The 20,075-nt window shown below is 34.0% G+C and overlaps 1 protein-coding gene across 1 annotated transcript in view; it reads right to left on the reverse strand.

Annotated features, from left to right (window-relative positions):
- Positions 1 to 871: 871 nt before the first annotated feature.
- Positions 872 to 20,075, reverse strand: part of Kua (Plasmanylethanolamine desaturase Kua) — a 62,460-nt gene continuing 43,256 nt past the window's right edge. Inside the window, exons 2-5 of the mRNA XM_090378267.1 lie at positions 11,234 to 11,353; positions 7,353 to 7,444; positions 4,529 to 4,747; positions 872 to 1,132 (exon numbers count right to left, since the gene is read on the reverse strand). Coding sequence (XP_090234393.1) covers positions 872 to 1,132; positions 4,529 to 4,747; positions 7,353 to 7,444; positions 11,234 to 11,353 — 692 coding nt within the window. The remainder of the gene's footprint in view (positions 1,133 to 4,528; positions 4,748 to 7,352; positions 7,445 to 11,233; positions 11,354 to 20,075) is intronic.

Consider the following 20,075-nt stretch of genomic DNA (forward strand, 5'->3'; position numbering starts at 1 on the left):
CATTGGGAAGATTCAAACTCAGAGCTTCCCCAAATGAGGTAAATTACCAAAGGCCCAAATGGGATTTGAACCCCATCTTACCAGTGACATACCCTAATCCTTAGCATCCAATCAGTTCATAAAACTTATCTAGTTATATCAATGTGATTAATGATGGTAACTTTTGGACTACTGTATAATAAAAACATATATCACTGCTATCAAAAATAAAACAATATTCTTTCATAAGTAACAAATTAATTGCTCATGTAAATAACATGAATTAACAAGAGAATAAATAATTACTCTTAAAAAAAATTTTAAAAAATAATAAAAAAAAGCTAGCACCAAGAGAAGTACAAAGGCTTACAATGAGAGTGAACAGTTTATATGGAAGATGTGATGAAGTGTTTAACTATAATATAGCTTTTGGTATAAGGCAATCATGTTCTCAATTACAACACACTGTCCAACAATAGAATGTTATAGTGACAACTACAGAATAAAGAAAAAATAAAAATAATTACTTCAAAAACACACACATACGCACAAATAATGCTGTCAACCACTTCACTATTATCATATATATGAAATTTTGTTCTCATGTTGAATTAAATTACTATACTAATCCATTTAAAACATGAGTTGGCAGTTGAAGCATACAAAATTACACCACAAACACAAAATCACCATTACATATTAACATTTTCTTACAAAACATTAAATACAAGTTTTCCTACAAGTTTAAAAACTTTCAGCAACTGGTTTTTTTTTTTTTTCTTTTCTTTTTTGTAAAAAAAGGTTGGATGGCAAACATAGCAAATCCTTAAATGATATTTTTAAAAAATGAGGCACAAAGCCATGAGTTTATTACTAATTTTAGTACTAAAACTTAATCTTTTTTCTGTGCCCACTTTAAGTCATCTGCTCTAGGTTTACATCCTGTAAAAGATTCAATAAGTCTTTCTAATCTAGGCCAGAAACAAAGTTTCTCTAGTGGGTAATTTAGCCAACCAGTAGTTATACAGAAATAAGTTTCATGTGGAGCAACGTGATGAATACGATGATGACGTCGTGGTAGCACAATATGCCAGTCTTGAAGAAAGGTAACCCAGCGTGGGAGACCAAAGTAAGTATGAGACCACTTATGAATCTAGAAGGAAGGAAAAAAAATCATTTTGTAATAAAACAGTTTAAAAAAATAAAAAATAAAAAAATACCAAGGGAGACTGTTTTACAGTCTCCCTAAGTACTTAAGCTATATATTTGCATGAGTATGTACACAATACAAAATAAATCTGAATATTATAGCCATGGAAACAATATTAAAGTTCCATAAACTGCAATTGCAAAGCAAAGTATTTCGATAATTAAATTATTTCCCAATATTTTAATTAATGAATGAAAGTATAAAAGAGCTATTTTTTAATGACCGGAAAATATTTTTCTATAAACAGGCATAACACCAAAAGATTGATCCATGTACAAAATTAATATTTAAAGATCAAATATAAATATATAAAATATAACTAATGACAGAGCAGATGGAAATTCACTACTTTAATATCAGTATAAATATCAGTTATGCCTCTGATTACAAGAAGCAAACTAGGAATTCATTTTCTTTTTACTTGTTTTCTCAGGACTTCTAGAACAAACCACATTACAAGCACTGTAAGTAATACTGTGTGGTAGCATGAAAAATGAAGAGCCCCCCACCCAGGGTTTGGGATTATTTAACATAAACACTGGATCACAGGCTACCATTGTGACACCGAGTTTGAGCTCTTCAGTAACATTTAACAGATCCACTATTCACAGATTGACTTTAAGTAAGAGACAAAGCTTTGTTCACAAGGTACCTTAAACATTCATAACTGCACATGTAAAGGAGAATCCATGTTTACAGATAAGCTGTGTACAAAGAGTAAGTGCGACCACTCAACCTTTGTGGTTTCACTGAGCTTTCCCATACAATTTATGGGATCCTTATTCTTGGAGTTTCTGAGAACATTTTCTGAATTGCTAGAAGGCATGTCATTCAGTACATTACCTAACTGCCAATGGAAATTAGGTAATGTACTTAATTTTTGTGATGCTGTCAGGCTTTCTTAACAACTTATATTTAAAATATAACTATCAAAGGATAGAAAAGGCAGCCTGCTTGCAGCCATCATACTCACTAGATCTAAACCCCATCAAGCTTTATTTGCTAGACCACTTCAAGGATTTTGTTTTTGTGGCAAAAGCAGTGTTTAGTCAAGAGCACTTGTAAAAGAGAATTCAAGATGCTTGGTAATTTGGTTGCTCATGATATCTTTGGGTGAATTCAATAATCATTAATTATGCTGTGCCAAAGCACAAAATTCAGCAAGTGTTCAAAGTGACAGGCAGAGATCACTTTGAACACTTGCTGAATTTAAAAAGCAAATACCTGTTTCTTGTACAATTATTAGTGCTATTATCCATAAATCCCTACTTTACTAATTTTACCTAATAGTGGCCTATCAAATGTGAAGCCTCTGTATCTCAGTAACAGTGAATTCACATGATTCCAACTTATTTTTGGCAAAGGACTATGTACTTTTAATAACATTATATAACTACACAACACCTTGTGTGCTTTGCATGTGCATATATATGCATGTGTTTTAATGATCTGCTTGTGGAATGAAAAACCAAACTCCCCACAATAAAATCTTGTGGGGAGTTTGGTTTGCTATCTTTGCTGGAGTGTCTGACTTATTTTTATTTTAGAACAGAAAAGTTCCATTGGTGGGTGACTGAATTTTAACAGGTTTAAAAGTATATTAGTTGCCTTTATTTAACCCTTTTTGTAGTATGTACATATACATTTTTCATGCATAGGTCTCAAGAAGTATGCATGTTTTTCAAAGTAGTTTCAAACAACGTATAATAGTGCAATAAACTCATCTCCTAAGTTCTCATCTCTTGTCTGAATTTCTAAGTAATTGTAAGCAGTTTATAATAGAATTCAGCATGAAAACATATTTTAAAATCAGAGGGGGGTTGCACTCAGCCAGCCTGTTGAGCAATTGTGGCTTACAAAAGCTGAAATTCTTCATATTAGATCAAAAAATGAAGTCACAATTGATTTTTTTTTTTTTTTTTTTACACATTTCTGAATTATTTTTTTTCAAATTCTTGACCAATTTTTTCTTTTAAATTCCGATTTAAAATTTCATTCTAATACTGAGCAATCGTGTCAAAGTAAGAAAAAAATTAATATTTAAAAGGCACTTTAAGTACAAATTTAAATTTTTGCAAATTTTCAAAATTTGATGAAGAAAACCTCAATCCTCAGGGCCTGCACTATGCTTATAAAGTTGCTTCCAAAAGGGAAGCAACTTTATACGTAAGTGTGGGCTTCTATGATAGTCACAGCTGTCCACACTAATTTTCTAATTCTGCAGTTCAGACCACACTTACTTACGTATATGTAAATGCAATCTGAACTGCAGAATTAGAAAGGAAAAAAAAAAAAAACAAAACTACCACACAGTATAGAAATATGTCATTATATATTAAAAAATATATATAGGGATTACCTTGCTCTCTTTATAGGAATGCTTCTTTTCCAACTCTCCTAGTCGATCACATAAGAATTCAATTACAATAATAAAATTAATAAAAATTTTTTTAATGTGTTCCATACCGACAACTCGTCTGCAATTCAATAAATCGGAATCATCGAGGCCCTAACCCGATCCCTAAAATACTAACTGCGATGCAACTATCAACATAGGGAAACAATTACGTCATAATTAGTTGCATTGCAGTTAGTATTTTAGGGGTTGGGTTGGGGCCTCAACGGTGATTCAGATTTACTGAATTATGGACGAGCTGTCAGTATAGAACACATTAAAAAAATGAATTTTTATTAATTTTATTATTGTAATTGAATTCTTACGTGGTCAACTAAGAGAGTTGGAAAAGAAGCATTCCTATAAAGAGACCAAGGTAATCCCTGTATTATTTATTATAGTTTGTAAAAAAAAAACAATATAGGAAATACTTAGTATATAATAGCTCTTATTAAAACTAGTCATTATATATTGTAACCAGATAAGAACAGCAATTTTCTTGGGGGGGGGGGGGTTCAGACAGGAAACCCTGCAAAAATTGGTTAGTGGTTAATGTATGTTTTAAGCAGCAAAGCAGTAAGACCATAAGGCATTAGTATAATGTCTGTAATAATAGCATATATTCTTCAGTTAGTTTCCCTGTTTTCTGGATGAAAAACCAGAATTTCTGCAATATAAAACCATTAAACCCTTGCCCAAAACTGACTAATATAGCCACATTGTGCAAAGCTGATAAAACATTCCAACATTATGCAGTCCAGGCCTTTACCACAGTGTGGAAGGACTGTGATCACAACTGTTACATTAATGGATATGAGCAATAAATTCTACAAACTTCAATAGCAACAAATTGCTTATTGTTCTGTATCTAAATGTGGCCTAGTAAAACTTCAAAAATTTATAAATATGCTAAAATTTAATAACTTAAAAGATATGAAATTTACCTGGTTTGTCATGGCTATAAAGATGGCCAACAAAAATAAAAAACAATTCCAATGGTAACTGGCTTGTATTTGGACCTCTGATGATGAGAGAAACTGGTATGTCATAAATCCTAATGATGGAATGGTCATCATGAAGTTGTCTCCATTTGTTTCGATGAAGTCATGACGAGTTATGGAAGTAGGATCAATATGATGCTCTCGGAATGGACGAATGAATGCCTACAGTAGATTATTTTGACAATATGACTATATATTTAGTTTTGGATGGTAATTAAAAAAAAAATTTAAGTTAAAAGTTGTCTCACTTGCGATTTTTTGAGAATTTTCAGTTCTGTCAATATACTGTAAGGTACTGTTATGCTGTTTCACGTTTTTTTTTTTTTATAAAATAGTTCAATCTGCATTTTTTGTTAGATAAATGATAACTGATAGTCTTTTGTATAGTGTCATGACTATCATAGAATTATGTAGTTTTATAATGAAAGCATTATAAATTTACAGAAAGTATGCAGAACAAACATAAAAGTTGCTTTGTATATTTCAATATAGTCCTTAGACCATACTGAAATAACAATGGTTGAGCATATTTTGTGGCAGCATATGGATCTGGTTGCACAGTGTGAACACTGGTGACCAAACTAACCAGAACCACAAAAATTAAATTAGTGGAGGGTGAGAGAGAAGCAGAAATCTACAACTCAAATTGCTTATTTAATTAAAGCAATTAGTGATCCTATATGATTTGTACTGTATCAATTCCAACTTGTGTAACCTGTCTCTGGTTTCCTAAATTGCATGGGTCAAAGATGTGAACTAAACTCATGACATGCACTATGAGTTTTGTTTATGCCACTCTCAATTTTTTCACTTTTACTGTGACCAAAAAAATAAAACCCTGCACATGTGTGCACGCACACACTGCAACTTCATCCTTTTCTGGTTGCATTGGGTGGCAATTTCATTTGGGCCACAAAGATCCTATCTGTACTTATTATGAAATGTACATAGTTCTTTTAGAATTAAGGAATACTTTTGCTGTTGTAATTAATTAATGGCACAGAAAAGCTTGCTAGAAGGTGGTGGCAGTTGCAAGTTTGAAATTACATTTTGATTTTTGAAACTTATCAGTTTCAAAAACAATACCAGGTATAACAAATTGCATTTCATTTGATTTAAAAAAAAAAAAAAAACAGTGGTTGCACAAACACAACCTGCCACTATTACAGGGTCACAGGATTGTCTGATAACTGTTTGTAAGCATTAAGCAAACAATATTTTCAATGACCACCAAAAGTCAGAAAAGCTAATATTAGACAGTCTCTTCATGAATTTGCATTTCAAGGTGGGGAAAATCAAACAGTATTAATTTGTGATATCGTTATATGATGCTTATAAGGGTGGGTTGTTGTAAATACCCAATACTAACTTTTCAAGTCAAAGAACCAACCTGCTCTATAATGTTTTTACATATGTTGTAACTGAGACAAAGTAATATTTAATATTTTTGTATCTAACTAATTAAGACATTATACTAATTATTTTTATATAATTTGGAATAACCTTTATTTCAAACATGTCGCCTGACAGACAATCCAGCCATATAAATGGCACAAGCATTAACAATCATTTTTATCTCCTAAAAATTCCTAATTAAAAAAGTGAAGCATTGCTCAATATTATGAAGTTATTTATTCAGTTCAATTATGAAAGATTCCATTACAAAATATTGTTTAGCTACAAGCAGGTATCCAAGTTAATGAAGTTCATTTGTTCATTTGTATATCTGTTATTTAAATAACTTGCAAGTAAAGTCCAGTGAGATGTGACTTTACATGTTTAATCCATCAGCAGCAGTGCCATTGAATGTGAAAAATACAATGCCATGGGGTCTGGGTAGGCCCAATTTATTATTATATATATATATACACTTTTTCGGCTATCTTCCTTTTTGGCCTGTGGCTTTCTGGACGTTTCTTACTACTATCATTTTTATTTGTATGACTACCATAATTTTCATTTTTATGCACACACACACACACACACACACACACACACACACACACACACACTTTTTATTATTATTATTTTATTTATTATTTTTTTAAGTATTTAATTTTTTGAATTCTGCTTCCAGTATATCAAATGCTTGACCTTTTCCTAATGAACTATAATACTGAAAAAAATGCATCTGTTATTATTTGAATTCAAAAATATTTTTCACATTTGTTATTTTCAACATTTTTATTAATTACATTGGGGAAAAAATATAAACATTAAATATCATAATACTCAATAAAATAAACCATTTTACATTAATAATAACTGAAACAAGAACCCCATTTAATATAATAATTAATCATAAAATAAAGAATACCTAACTTCTTAAGGAGTGGCGATTGTCTGGCAGGAAACATTTGCTTACGTTATGCTGGAACCAAAAATAGCAGCACAAAGTGGAAGGCAAAAAGAGTAATGCAAATTGTGGTGCTTCATTTATCATGACACTTTACTTAATAATCCTGCATAAGCAACAACATATTTCACTTATAAAACTACTCCAGTAAAATTGTGTGTTAATTGTGATATTTCTGAATCGAAAATTCAATTCAACTCTACAAATAAATTCTGCCATGTTTACATGGTTGGATCCATCAACATATTGAATACCATACTCCTGCAGCAATTCATACCCTTTGAGGAACTTATTACTATCAGTGATCCAACAGTGATAACTGAATGAACATATAAAGTGATAATTATACAATATTATATAACAGAATTGCAACAGATAATATATATAAAATACTGAAATTAAAAACCTTACTTTGCCAATAATAAGCAGATCAACAGAACCCCATGTGTCTGCTCCCCAATGCACCAAGCCACTCAAGAAATCTGCTAATACAATGCCACACACTGAAAATAAATGAAAAATGCTGAAACTGCATGTTTAAATCTTCAGTCAGGGAATCATTACTACCCTGCTTGGATAAAACTAACTAAATAAAAGTTACTCTATGCAGAGAATGGGTTGTTTTTTTTTTTTCTTTTTTATTCTTTGAACCATTATAAGTGTTTGTAAGATTAGAAAATATAAAGAAAGATATGCAAACTCTGCATGAAGTATCCATAATCATGGGAAATAAGTTTTTGTGCTACATTCTTTGTCTGTCTAACCTTGTATAAATTAAATGTGATCCTTTAAGAAACTGAAACATGCTGATCTTTAAACAAGAAGACAATTTTGTATTTATGTATCAATTGAAGTAAAATTGAAGTTCTCTTATCAAAGGAAAAGTCACACATTTCCAGTTCACAAGGCAAATATACCAATATTTACAATTTCATAAGGCCAAGTCAAACTTAATGATATTAAATGTATATTCTGTTGATATTTTTAAATAAAAAATTTTTATTTCACCATTATACTATAAAAAATTGCTTGTAGACTAATACAAAATTTTCAGTTAAACAGCAAGTGTACCCGATACTATGGTTCCTGAACATGACATCTCAAAAACTAAACAGGAGTGACTTTCTGCACTTAAGGAAGATTTATTCCTCTGTTCATTCCCTGCTCTACCAGTGTCCCTCACTGGTAGACATTCTCTCTAGCTCAGGATCCATTCAATTTGCTGAGATGGCTGCTACTACAGATATAGCATCTTTGAGTTAAAATTGCTGTCAAATTACACTATCTAACTACAAGAACACTTTAGCTCATCTTGAATCATGCTAGAATATTCAATTTCTTGGCTTTCAGCAGTCAAACTATCCTAAGGTATATTGTGAAGTCTAAAGCTAAAGGCCTCGATGCTGGTACTAAATTTCTTTTGTTTTTTTTTTTTAACTGAGCTGGCAACCAAAATTTCCCAAGGGAAAGTTAAGAATGTGATAACTGGAAAGTTTTATGAAATGAACTGGGCAATAACTGAAATAGTGGCAAGCTGCTATGCTGCTCCCTTGGAATATTGGGTGACCTTTCTACAGTAATCTCTGCACTTTATCACTAGTGCAGCTATACAGTATTAAGTTTCAAAAATCCAGCAAGGGTTAAGTGCTGCCAGATTTAAGGGATTATATTGTATTTTGAAGGACTTGTACTTGAAAACAATTTTAAAAGATATGTACCATTAATATATTTTCATATTCAAATAAATTTTGTATAAGATTAGATATGCTAAAAATAAGCCTGAGATGGAAACATTCAGTCCTCGCTTATATAGTTTAAAGTTTTACAAATATAAATTAAAATAAATTCTTGATCACTATCATTTCCAAAAGTTTTCTTTATTGCTGCATCATTTCCCACCATTTCATCTAACTGATTACTGACAACTATCACATAAGTTATTTCCATCAGTGGCTGAATCTGACAGCTTGGAGAAATTCAAAGGTTGGCTATACAGATACCTACATGAGGAAGGAATCAAATAGGCAATTTATTTTATTTTATTATTTATTTATTATTATTTTAATTAATTTTTTTTTAGTTGGTGCAGCAAAAGCCTAGGGCTTCCTTGCAGCATATAGCTAATACTATATTTTTCAAGCACAGACATTCTTTTGTAGCCCACATGAAATTAATCCAAATACTGAAATTAAATGGACTATATTGTTTCTGATCAAATTTATCTTGAAAGAGAATTCAATTTATTGCACAGCAGTAAAAATAACAGAATGGTACTCAAGAGAAGCTAAAAGAAAACCTGGAAGGCAACGACGGAGATGGACAGATGAAATTGAAGAGTTCATGGATAGTAAATGGATGGCCATTGCACAAAACAGAAGGAAGCGGGAAAGTTGCTGGAGAAGCCTTCATCCTGCAGTGGATTGAAAATGGCCAATGATGACTCAAAAACATGTTAAAAAGAATATTTTCCCATGACTGAAAAATGTTATATTGACCACACATATGCAACAGTGCAACTTCCAAGGCATTAAAACCTGTATCAATTTCATAAGTTTTAAAGAGTGACTTAACAAAGGCCTTGTCCATTAGCACAAAAAAAAAAAAAAAAAAAAAAACCACCCTCCTGACCTTTATTCATCAGCAAATTAGTATTGTACTATTTATTCCCTCATCTATTATCATTCAAGATCAGAAACAAGAGTAGTAATTTCACTGAATCTTGAGAGATGTTGCTCATAAACCATGGCTCACTGTGGAGAACCACTTATAACAACCCTCTGCCTTTTGTCCTCAATCTACCTCAGGATTTTGCCTATGACACCAGCAGACTCCACCTAGGACAGCAAGTTCCCATGCAGAATTCTGTCAAATGCCTTGCTAAAGTTCAAGTACATATTAGTCAAAATTGTTTCTTCATCCAAGTCCTGCATAACCACATTGAAGTAGTTTATCAGGTTGTTCAAACCAGATTTTCCCCTTTACGAAGTTGTGTACAAAACTGATCCACGGTAACAGCTTTATAAAGCTGTTTACAAAACTGATTCATTTAGGATATTATATTTTCTCTAGATGATCTTATAAAGCATCTTTGACCATAATCTCCATTACCTTCATTGTCGCTGAAATTAAACTAACTGGTGTATAGTTCTGATCCTTGCTAGCAGTATCCCACAGGCTCAACTAACCATGGTTGTAGATTACATTAATTTCTTCAATGAAAATGAATGTTCAAACCAGAATAGAAATAGTTTGTTTGTTATTTGGTTTTTAGGAGCATTAGCAACTAAGGCCATATTGCTCCGGAGATATGCGGTGGTCATTCCCTGACCTTTCCGCATCCTCCGTATCTGGTGGTCACAGGCTCGAACCCCAGTCTAATCAAGAAGCGTGTGCTACGCACTGCTGCTCCTGCCCACCTGGCTACGGAGGTGCCGGAAACAGTTTAAACAAAAATCCTGAATAAGCATTTTAATGATGATTGTGATTTTCATGACAATGCCCATCACGGTTTTAAATTAATATCGATTTTATGGCAATTTGAACAATATTCCTGCCAACACTAACCAGATAGGAAAAGTGATTTAAAGAAAAGAGACAAATTTTTAAGTAATAAAAGTCCACCTATAAGAAGAGTGGTAGGAAAAAAACTCATTTTACTCTTGGTATACTTTCATTTCTTTGTGACAGCTTTAGCTAGTCAAGGAGACATAGTTTGTTGATGTTCTGGAGTTTTCACTTCTGAAATTTTCTTCAAGCCATTCTAGTTTTCCATTTTTAGAAACTATAAACATGCAAAGATACATACTGCCTCACTGACTTTTAGGTATTTTCCTTCTTTTCCTGTTATTCTGACATAATTTTGCTGCTTTAAAATTTTTTAAGTCACAATTCCTGTCTGGTCAGTGTTGACAAGGATACTGTTCATATTTCATTCACAAACTAAAAAAAAAGAAAAAAAGAAGGCATTATAGTTTACAGTAATTCTTGAACTAAAAAATTATGCATAGGAGTTTCATGTCTCTAAATTCTCACTCCTAAAACAAATTTCTTGCTCAGTAGCCCAATTATAATTGGAGTAGCTATTCTTGCTAATTAATCTTGGCTTATTTCTTTAAGGAAACAGATGTAATACAGTTTTAATCACTGAAATACAGATGCAATTTATTGAAGCAGAAAATCATTTTTGACTATTCTGTTAGTTCAACTCTAGAAATATACATTACCATTTTAAAAAAACTGTGTGAAAGAAAATATCACAATATATTCATACAAAAAAAAAAAAAAATACTTACAGGCAGAAAGAAGGATGGAACTCCACTGACTAGGTACAAAGTAGTACAGCAAATAACAAAAGTTGATCACTATAAGAGCAAGGCACAGTACTACACATATTATTTCTTGGATTCGCTTTCCTAAACAGACAAGAATAATAATAAAAATTATAAGCTTAAATGTATATATTAAAAATCTAAAACAATGCACCTTACTGTGTGTGCATGCGTGTAAGAGAGAGAGAGAGAGAGAGAGAGAGAGAGAGAGAGAGAGAGAGAGAGAGAGAGGAATGAGCATAGAGAAAAAAAGGAAAGAGGTCGGGGTTTTACAGAAGGGAGGATGCTAAGAAAGCCAAAAGAAATAAGGGTAAGATGAGTAGAATACTCATATATAAGAGAGTTATACAAGTCAAATGAACTACAGAAATAATGGGTAAAGATAGCTTTGGGCCAGTCATGATTGAGCAAGAGGTAATCATAGCATTAAAAAGGAAATGAAGGGAAATAGGGCAGTAGGTATTGATGGAATTTCAGTGAAGTTTATAAGGTTGCTAGAGGATGTGAGCTTATGGGAATTAACAGAAATATGCAGATTAATGTATGAGCAAGGGAAATGGCTGGAAGATTAAGACAATAGTAATGATACCAATAGAAAAAAAAAGCCATGCAATGAAATATAAAGGTTTCAGAATTATAAAGTTGGTACTACATGTGGCAAAGATAATGCTAAGAATATTAAAGAGATGGATGGAAGAAAATGTAAGAGTAGGCCAGTTTAGTTTCAAGAAGGGCACAAATATATATGTACATGTTTTATAAATGGAGAAGACTCTTGTTCAGGTAAACTGGGTTAAATTATTGAATATACTGGAACAAAGGATTGGAAGGGCAAAAGAATGATTAGTAGATTATATGGAGGATAATATGTAATAGTTAGGGTAGGATAAGATGACACAAAGTGTAGAGATAAGAATATAGGGGTAAAGTGTAAAGTATGTTGATGTCAAATGGCACCAGGGGTTCCCCCCATCTCCGCGTTGCTTTCATCATAGGTGAGCCAGCTAACTGGGAAGGCCGGAGATTTAAAAGTGGATGGATATTGTAAATGTGTAGTGTCATGTACCGTTGTTCCTCTGGCCATTTCGCCGCTGGACCCCTACTGAGGCCCAATGTTGCCTGCACTTTTGCTCCGTGGAGGCAGACCAGGTACACCAGTATTTTAAGTAAGTACTCTGGCAAGTCCTGCCACCCATTTTCCCGAGATTTCAGCGGCTAGGACCTTAAAAAAAAATTTATCAATTGCATTGGGATGTTGCTTGAAATGAATAGGCCGAGATTGGGCAAAACTGTAAATTTGGATGAGATTAGATTGGATGTGTGGGACATTCACTTGTGTGCAGATAGAATGGGGGAGGGGAAGCGGAAGACTGGGGACGATAGAGAAGATGTCTCCAGATGATCAGTTGGGCATGCCCATGCCTCACCAGGAGAAGAGAGGCAGGAGTGTAAAGTATGTTGATGTCAAACGGCACCAGGGGTTCCCCCATCTCAGCGTTGCTTTCATTGTAGGTGAGCCAGAGATTTAAAAGTGTATGGATATTGTAAATGTGTAGTGTCATGTACCATTGTTCCTCTGGCCATTTAGCTGGTGGACCCCTACTGAGGCCCAATGTTGCCTGCACATCGCCCCATGGAGGCAGACCAGGTACATAAGTATTTTGAGTAAGTACTCTGGCAGGTCCTGCCTCCTACTTTCCTGAGATTTCAGTGGCTAGGACCTTAAAAATAAATAAAAAAATAAAATATCAATTGCATTGGTGGGATGTCGCTTGAAATGAATAGGCCAAGATTGGGTGAAACTGTAAATTTGGATGAGATTAGATTGGATGTGTGGGGCATTCGCTTGTGTGCAGTTAGAGTGGGGGAGGGGAGGCGGAAGACTGAGGGATAAAGGCAGAAGAATGGGGACGATAGAGAAGATGTCTCCAGATGATCAGTGGAGCATGCCTGTGCCTCACCAGGAGAAGAGAGGTAGTAGCATCAGCCAAAAAAAAAAAAAAAAAAAAAAAAAATCCATTTCACCTATCCATCTCTTCCAATAGTTTGTCTAGTTCTTCACTGAATTTATTCAAATTGCTCACTTCCACAACAATGGATAGAAACTTATTCTTCCAATCAAACCACCTGCTGGATGGAGGCAAACTACTGCACATTTATTCTGCAACTATCTTTCCTCAATTTGAATTTATGCTCTCTCATGTGCATAATCTGAGCAAGAATCCCATCAGCACTAAGTTTGCTCAAGCCATTCTAAGCTTTAAACAGCTCATTCAGATCACCTCTCAGGTGCTTAGTCTCTAGATGCTGAAATTTGCAAAACTGGAGCCTTTCTTGGTAAGAGCACCCCTTTTTTTCCCTCACCAATCTCGTTGCCCTTCTCTGTACCCGTTCCAGAAACTCTACATCCTTCCTAAAATGATGCCACTAAAACTGTATGCAGTATTCCTGACCAACTGCCTTATACAATGGAGATAATCACCTCTTCGTCCCTGCTAGCAAAATTCCTGTATGTCATTGACAAAACCCCATGAGCTGCCCAGGCAGCCTATCTGTACTGCTCAGAGAACTTCATGTCTGACTGCACAATTACCCCAGATCCTTTTCATTTTCCTGAATATAGTACCACACAGGTGGTACATTTCTCTGGGATTACTGCTACCCATATGTAGTGTCAATGCTAAACTTCAATTGCCATATCACAGCCCATCACAACACTGCCTAATTTTTCTAGATCTTGTTGCAGTAGCATACCATCATTAATCAACCTGCAAACCTTTGTATCATCTGCAAATTCAGACATTAAGTCTGATACACCTTCATCAATAAATACAGAAAATAACAGTTGACACAGCACCAAACCCTATGGGACTCCACTAAATAACATTACTCCATGAAGCGAAGTGTCCACACACACACACACACTCTCTCTCTCTCTCTCTCTCTCTCTCTCTCTCTCTCTCTCTCTCTATATATATATATATATATATATATATATATATATATATATATATATATATAGCAGCAACTTGCCCTTAATGCCACAATTCTCCAGTTAGTACAGCATTTAATAAATCACACGTGGACTACAATATTGCCACAACTCATCATATATCAGTCCAAAATAATTGTTAGATTATTTTATGGTTGAATAGGATAAGTGCCAGCTTCAAAATTGGTAAACAAGCATCCTAATTATCTTAAGAACCATCACTAAAAATATTTCATTCCACCTTCAAGAAACTCCTTGCATTTAATTAAAATTATATACTCCTTTTGACTTGTGTAATTTTTGTTGTATTTGCTAGATGATAATTTTGATTTATTACAATTAGTTTGTTTCGAAAAGGACATAGGTATTTTTCTTCCAGTTGGTTTAATTCAGATAAGAGTGTAAAGGAACGTAGTGCTTTATTTAAACAACAGAATGTGAAAATTACAAAATGTAAATTATTGATAATGTACTACACAAAAATCTGTCTTTTAAAAAGTGAAGAAAGTTATAAAAACTGGGAGGGCATTTAGGAATATGATTAGTTTGCAGTAAACTTGAGGTCTTGATACTTCCATTTTGCAACTGGGATCAAGGGCAGGATCAAGATTTTGCGATCAAGAGCAGAAGAGAAATAAGAACAAGAATAACAATGGGTCAAAAACCGTTTCAGAAGTGAAAAAGAATATTATGTGGGAGATAAGGAATTGGTTTAAGGAAGAGATTAGTATGATGTCTGGTGTGGAATTTTAAGGAGCAGAGACATGGACATTGAGAATGGATGGAAAAGACAAGATAGTTTGATAAAATGAAAAATTAGATGGTTTTGAAAAGGGTGGGTGAGAAGATATATGACTGAAATAATCAGAAGGCAAAAATTCAGAGAAATTGGACTGGACATGTTGCAAGGTGAGGGATCGATAAAGGATGTGATGGAGGGAAGGAGACAAAGGGAAAGAAAGGAAAACTATGACAGATGAAATGAGAGATGGTGGATAAGGAGAGGAAGGCTGAGTATAGAGAGATATGAAAAAGTAGTTGAGTGTATGTGTGGACCTACCCTTTGCAGAACACTGATAATAATAATAATCAATTTTAACCCCCCAAGCTGATAATTTGATTGGTTTGAAGTTTACTGTGCATTAGCAACACACATGCCAACAGAAATGAATAAAACAATGGACAATTATCATGGATCACTGTACTCTTTTACTGCCTTTTTATCTTTTATTATTTATAAAAATAATAAAGAATAAGAAGGCAGTAAACAAGTACAGTGATCCATAAAAATTGGTCACTATGTCAAAAAGTATAATATATATATATATACACCTAATTCTGTTTTTACACGATAGATACGTTCCTGAAAAATATGTGTAAAAAAAATTCGTGTAAAAAAATACATTGTATTTATGGAAGAAAAGAAGATTGGTTCCAGATCTAAAAAAATCAGTAAAAATAATTAAAAAAAAACACATAAAAATATTCGTTTTAAGCTTATTATTTTATTTAAACAAAATACACATGTAATAATATGTAATTAAAATGTATTAAAATAAATTTGTATGCATATGAAATGAAAAAAAATTCTTCATGAACAAAAAAAATCTGTTTTACACATAACAAGATTTTATTCATTTTCACTTTCTGATAATAAACGGCACATATGTTTGCATACGACTGGAATATCACTGCCATCACTAGAAATGTTGTGGACATCGTCTTCTTCCTCTATTAATGAAATTCTTTCTGTGATCTCTTGAGCAAAATCAGCACGAGTCTCCTCTGGTGCTGATGTTTCACCGGTTTTACGAACGAATTCAGTTATTAATCGTTGTGTTCGTGTTTTGGTTAGGCCGTTATATAATTCTCCGTAAGAGGCTGTCAACAACTTCAGTTCACTTTTAAACTTCCCAGCGCGTTCCTCATTAGGGTCATTTTTGACAAAATGATTACCTAATTTTCTGGCCAGTTCCAGACCATCTTTTATTAAATCTGCATTTAGAACAGGATCATTTTCTTCATTATCACTACGTTCTGTGGGATAAGGAGTCCCAAGGACAACCTCTAATATTTCATCTTCGCTTAGGGCTTTGTCGGTTAACAATTCATCAATATCTTCAAACGATAGATCATCGAATCCTTCTCCACCAATTTTGTGTGCCATTGTAATAATGTTGGGAAATTCGGTCGTATTAGGGATGATGGGATCTTTGCTTTTTGCACATTGTCGCCAAACCGCTTTCCAACACGCATTTAAAGTTGCTGGTTTTAATTCAATTAACGCTAATCCAACTTGATTGATACAATCCATAATTGAGAATTTCTTCCACACATCAATGATTGTTAGTGTTTCATCATTCAGTTTGTCCAAAACGTGTTGGAATGTTCGTTTTACGTAGTATGTTTTAATTGTCGCAATTATACCTTGGTCTAGCGGTTGTATCAAAGATGTAGTATTAGGTGGCAGAAATAAAATTTGTACGTTTGGGTGTTCCAAGACAGGATGGCCGGGTGCATTGTCAAGAATCAGAAGAACTTTAAATTCGAGACCTTTCAAATTCATATAACGTCTGACTTCTGGGACGAAACATTTGTTGAACCATTCTGTAAAAATAGTAGTGGTCACCCAGGCCTTCTTGTTTGCCATCCAGTGAACAGGCAGTTTATTGATATCGACACCTTTCATTGAACGTGGGTTTAGGGCTCGATTTACCAGCAGTGGTTTCAACATACGATCTCCTGAAGCGTTGGAGGAAAATAATAAGGTCACGCGATCCTTAGCTACCTTAAAAAAGCAGTTTTCTGCGATTTGGCTACATACGTTCTGTTGCATTCGTTTCCAGAAGAAACCAGTTTCATCTGCATTCCACACTTGATCAGGAGTGTATCCTCCATCTTCAATAATTTTTGCAAGTTCCTGCGGGAATACTTTAGCAGCCGATTCATCTGCAGATGCAGTTTCACCTTTAATTTTTATATTATGAAGAGCATTCCTTTTAAGAAACCCTGTCATCCAACCTGTACTTGCAGAAAATTCATACTTTCTGTTTAACTGAGATGAAATGCTTGGCTCCTTTTCTTTAATCTGTCTGTAAATTCTTAGTGCTGTTTGCTTGATGGTATTTCCATCTACTGGTACTCTTTTTTGTGACTGATCTTCTATCCATATTACCAGAGCCCTTTCCATTTTTTCCTTGACAATATCTCTTGTATATGATGAATTAACACTTACTTTTGTTCCAGAACATACCGACTTCCTAATTGCAGCTTCATTTTTCTTAATAGTTCTTACGGTAGCTTCATGTACACCAAAATGCTTTCCTACAGACGTAGCCCCTTGTCCAGTTGCAAGACGATCTAAAATTTGAATTTTAAGTTCCAAAGAAATCGCTTTCCTTTTCATTTTGGTAATAGGCGAATTATTCGACATTATATAAGGGCTACCGAAAAATATCTCAGTTATAATTAATAAAAAAAGTATGAAAAATTTGTAAACTTACAATTTATTGACTATTGGCAAAATTAATAAATTTATATGTGCACAAATTTCACTAAAGATTCTTTCACTTTGAAATAGAGCTTACTACTACATGTCTTCCGAAGGTACAATGCACGAATACCGTAAATGTGCACCAAATTCAATAAAAACGTTGATGATTCATAGATACCTAGACGTACACATTGGTAAGCAAAAGCACGCGTTTCAAAACGCACACACTAGCTGTTATCCAATCTATTGGCGCGTGTAATATAGAAATGATACTAATATGCCACAAATAAAAAAAAATTCTTACAATTTAGGCAAAAAAAATTCATAGAAATCGTGTTAAATCAAAATGACTCGTGTAAAAAGAGAATGAAATATTTATTTTGAATTTGTGTTAAATCAAATTCGTGTAAAAAAAGTTCGTGCAAAAACAGAATTAGGTGTGTATATATATATATATATATATATATATATATATATATGAGTTTTAAAAGCATAAAAAGAGTATATTTTAAATAGATCTAAAGTTTATAATTTTAAATAGTTAAAAATAGCCAACACAGTCACTGTCAGACAGTAGTATCTGAGCATATAAGGCTCAGTCAAATTACTAAAAGCAGCAAAAGATATATGCCATTTGTGTCTTAAAATGTGGACATTTGGTTAATATATGTCAAATGGTTAAAGAGGCCACTGCAATCCTCATACATAAGACGGTCATCAGCCCTTAGCAGGAAAGAATGTGTAAGACTATGTTCTATGCAGAAACAAGCAAGAACAACTTTCTATGATTCCTGCACAGGCTGGACTGCCATGTTTGGATTACAGGCTTAATCTGATACAACTTGTTTGTGACTTGTCAGTGTCATGATTGTTGCCAGTGGGATGTAATTACTGTATTACATAATACCTGCCTGTAGTCTGTGTAGCAGACTAGCACGCTATGACTGCTCTTAGGTTGTGCTGATCTCATCACTGCATTTGCCAGATCATTACCATTGACCCCAATGTGGCTTGGAATCCAGCAGAAACACACGTCTAATATAGATTCATAAAGAAAAAAACTTCTGCTGATCCTAGACTATTATATTTCATTACTGATAAAGCTTGTAAGACAGTCAAAGAATCTGTGTAAACCATACACATTTGATAATTATTACTTTTAATGAGATTCAAAACTAGCTCCATAGCATACAACCCTGAATGCATGTACTGCACTCGTGGGGAATCTTCTCAGATACTACTATCTGGAAACACACCAGTGGATCCCACACGATTCTGACTTCATGCCACCAGTGAAGATAGGAATGAAATCGGAGTAGGTAGCTCAATGGGCAGTATAGAGTTGTAGGTAGACAGAAAGTGGAGTGTTGGCTTTTCCCCAGTTTTTAACAGATGAGATGCATTGATGGTGGTTTTGTATGCCAGGGATAGCCTTGATGACTCAGTAACATTGTCTACCTAATGTTAAGCTCTCTAAGCAGCTCTTGTAATGAATGCCAAATAGTCGGCTGACAGTGTGACGGGTATAATAGAGACTTTCCTATTGTGGCTCAAAAATGAAGTCCAAGTAGGGTAGTCTGGCAGGGATTTTAGTTTGAAAGTAAATTTTGGTGACAACTGCTTTCACTGAATGATAGGGGCGGTTCAGTTTCTTCAACATATGGACTCTGGACAGGAGATGTTCTAAATGCTCCAGTAGCAGTAAGGGTGGCCTGATGATGAACTGGATCAAGCCATCAAAGTACACTATTTGTAGCTGATGCATCCAGTTGGGATCCATTATCCAATTTAGATCGGACAACTGCTGAACAGAAGTGGAGTAAAATGTAGATGTCTTCTCCCAGTTATTGGATGAGATAGTATGCAAAAGGTTCAAGTCCCCTTATGCACTTTGTTTGAAGTTGATGGATACACAGTAGGAATTGAACTTATTATTGAATATAAGTCCCAAGAATTTTGTCTTGGGTGCTACTGGAATAATGTATTGTCTGAGCTTCAGGGTGAAATTTACGCAGATGGTCTTCCGAGAAGAGAACCTGAAAACATTAGCCATTGTCCAGGGGAGGTGAGATGGTCAATGGCTTGTTGCAATTGCCTTTTGACGACCCTCATTTTACATGACTAAGAAAATATACTGAAATCATCAACAAAGAAGGCACTGTTGACTGTTATAGGAAGTTGTTCAGCAATAGAATTAATTCTGATAGCAAAAAGTATAACATTTAGCAGTGACCCTTAGGGAACTCCCTTCTCTTGGCTAGCAAAAAGGTCAAGAGAGTGTGCATCCCACACAAACTCAGAATGAACCGACAAAAAATTTT

This window comes from Mastigoproctus giganteus, chromosome 7 (assembly GCF_048544385.1).
Source record: "Mastigoproctus giganteus isolate SK-2022 chromosome 7, ASM4854438v1, whole genome shotgun sequence".
Classification (NCBI taxonomy): Eukaryota; Metazoa; Arthropoda; class Arachnida; order Uropygi; family Thelyphonidae; genus Mastigoproctus; species Mastigoproctus giganteus.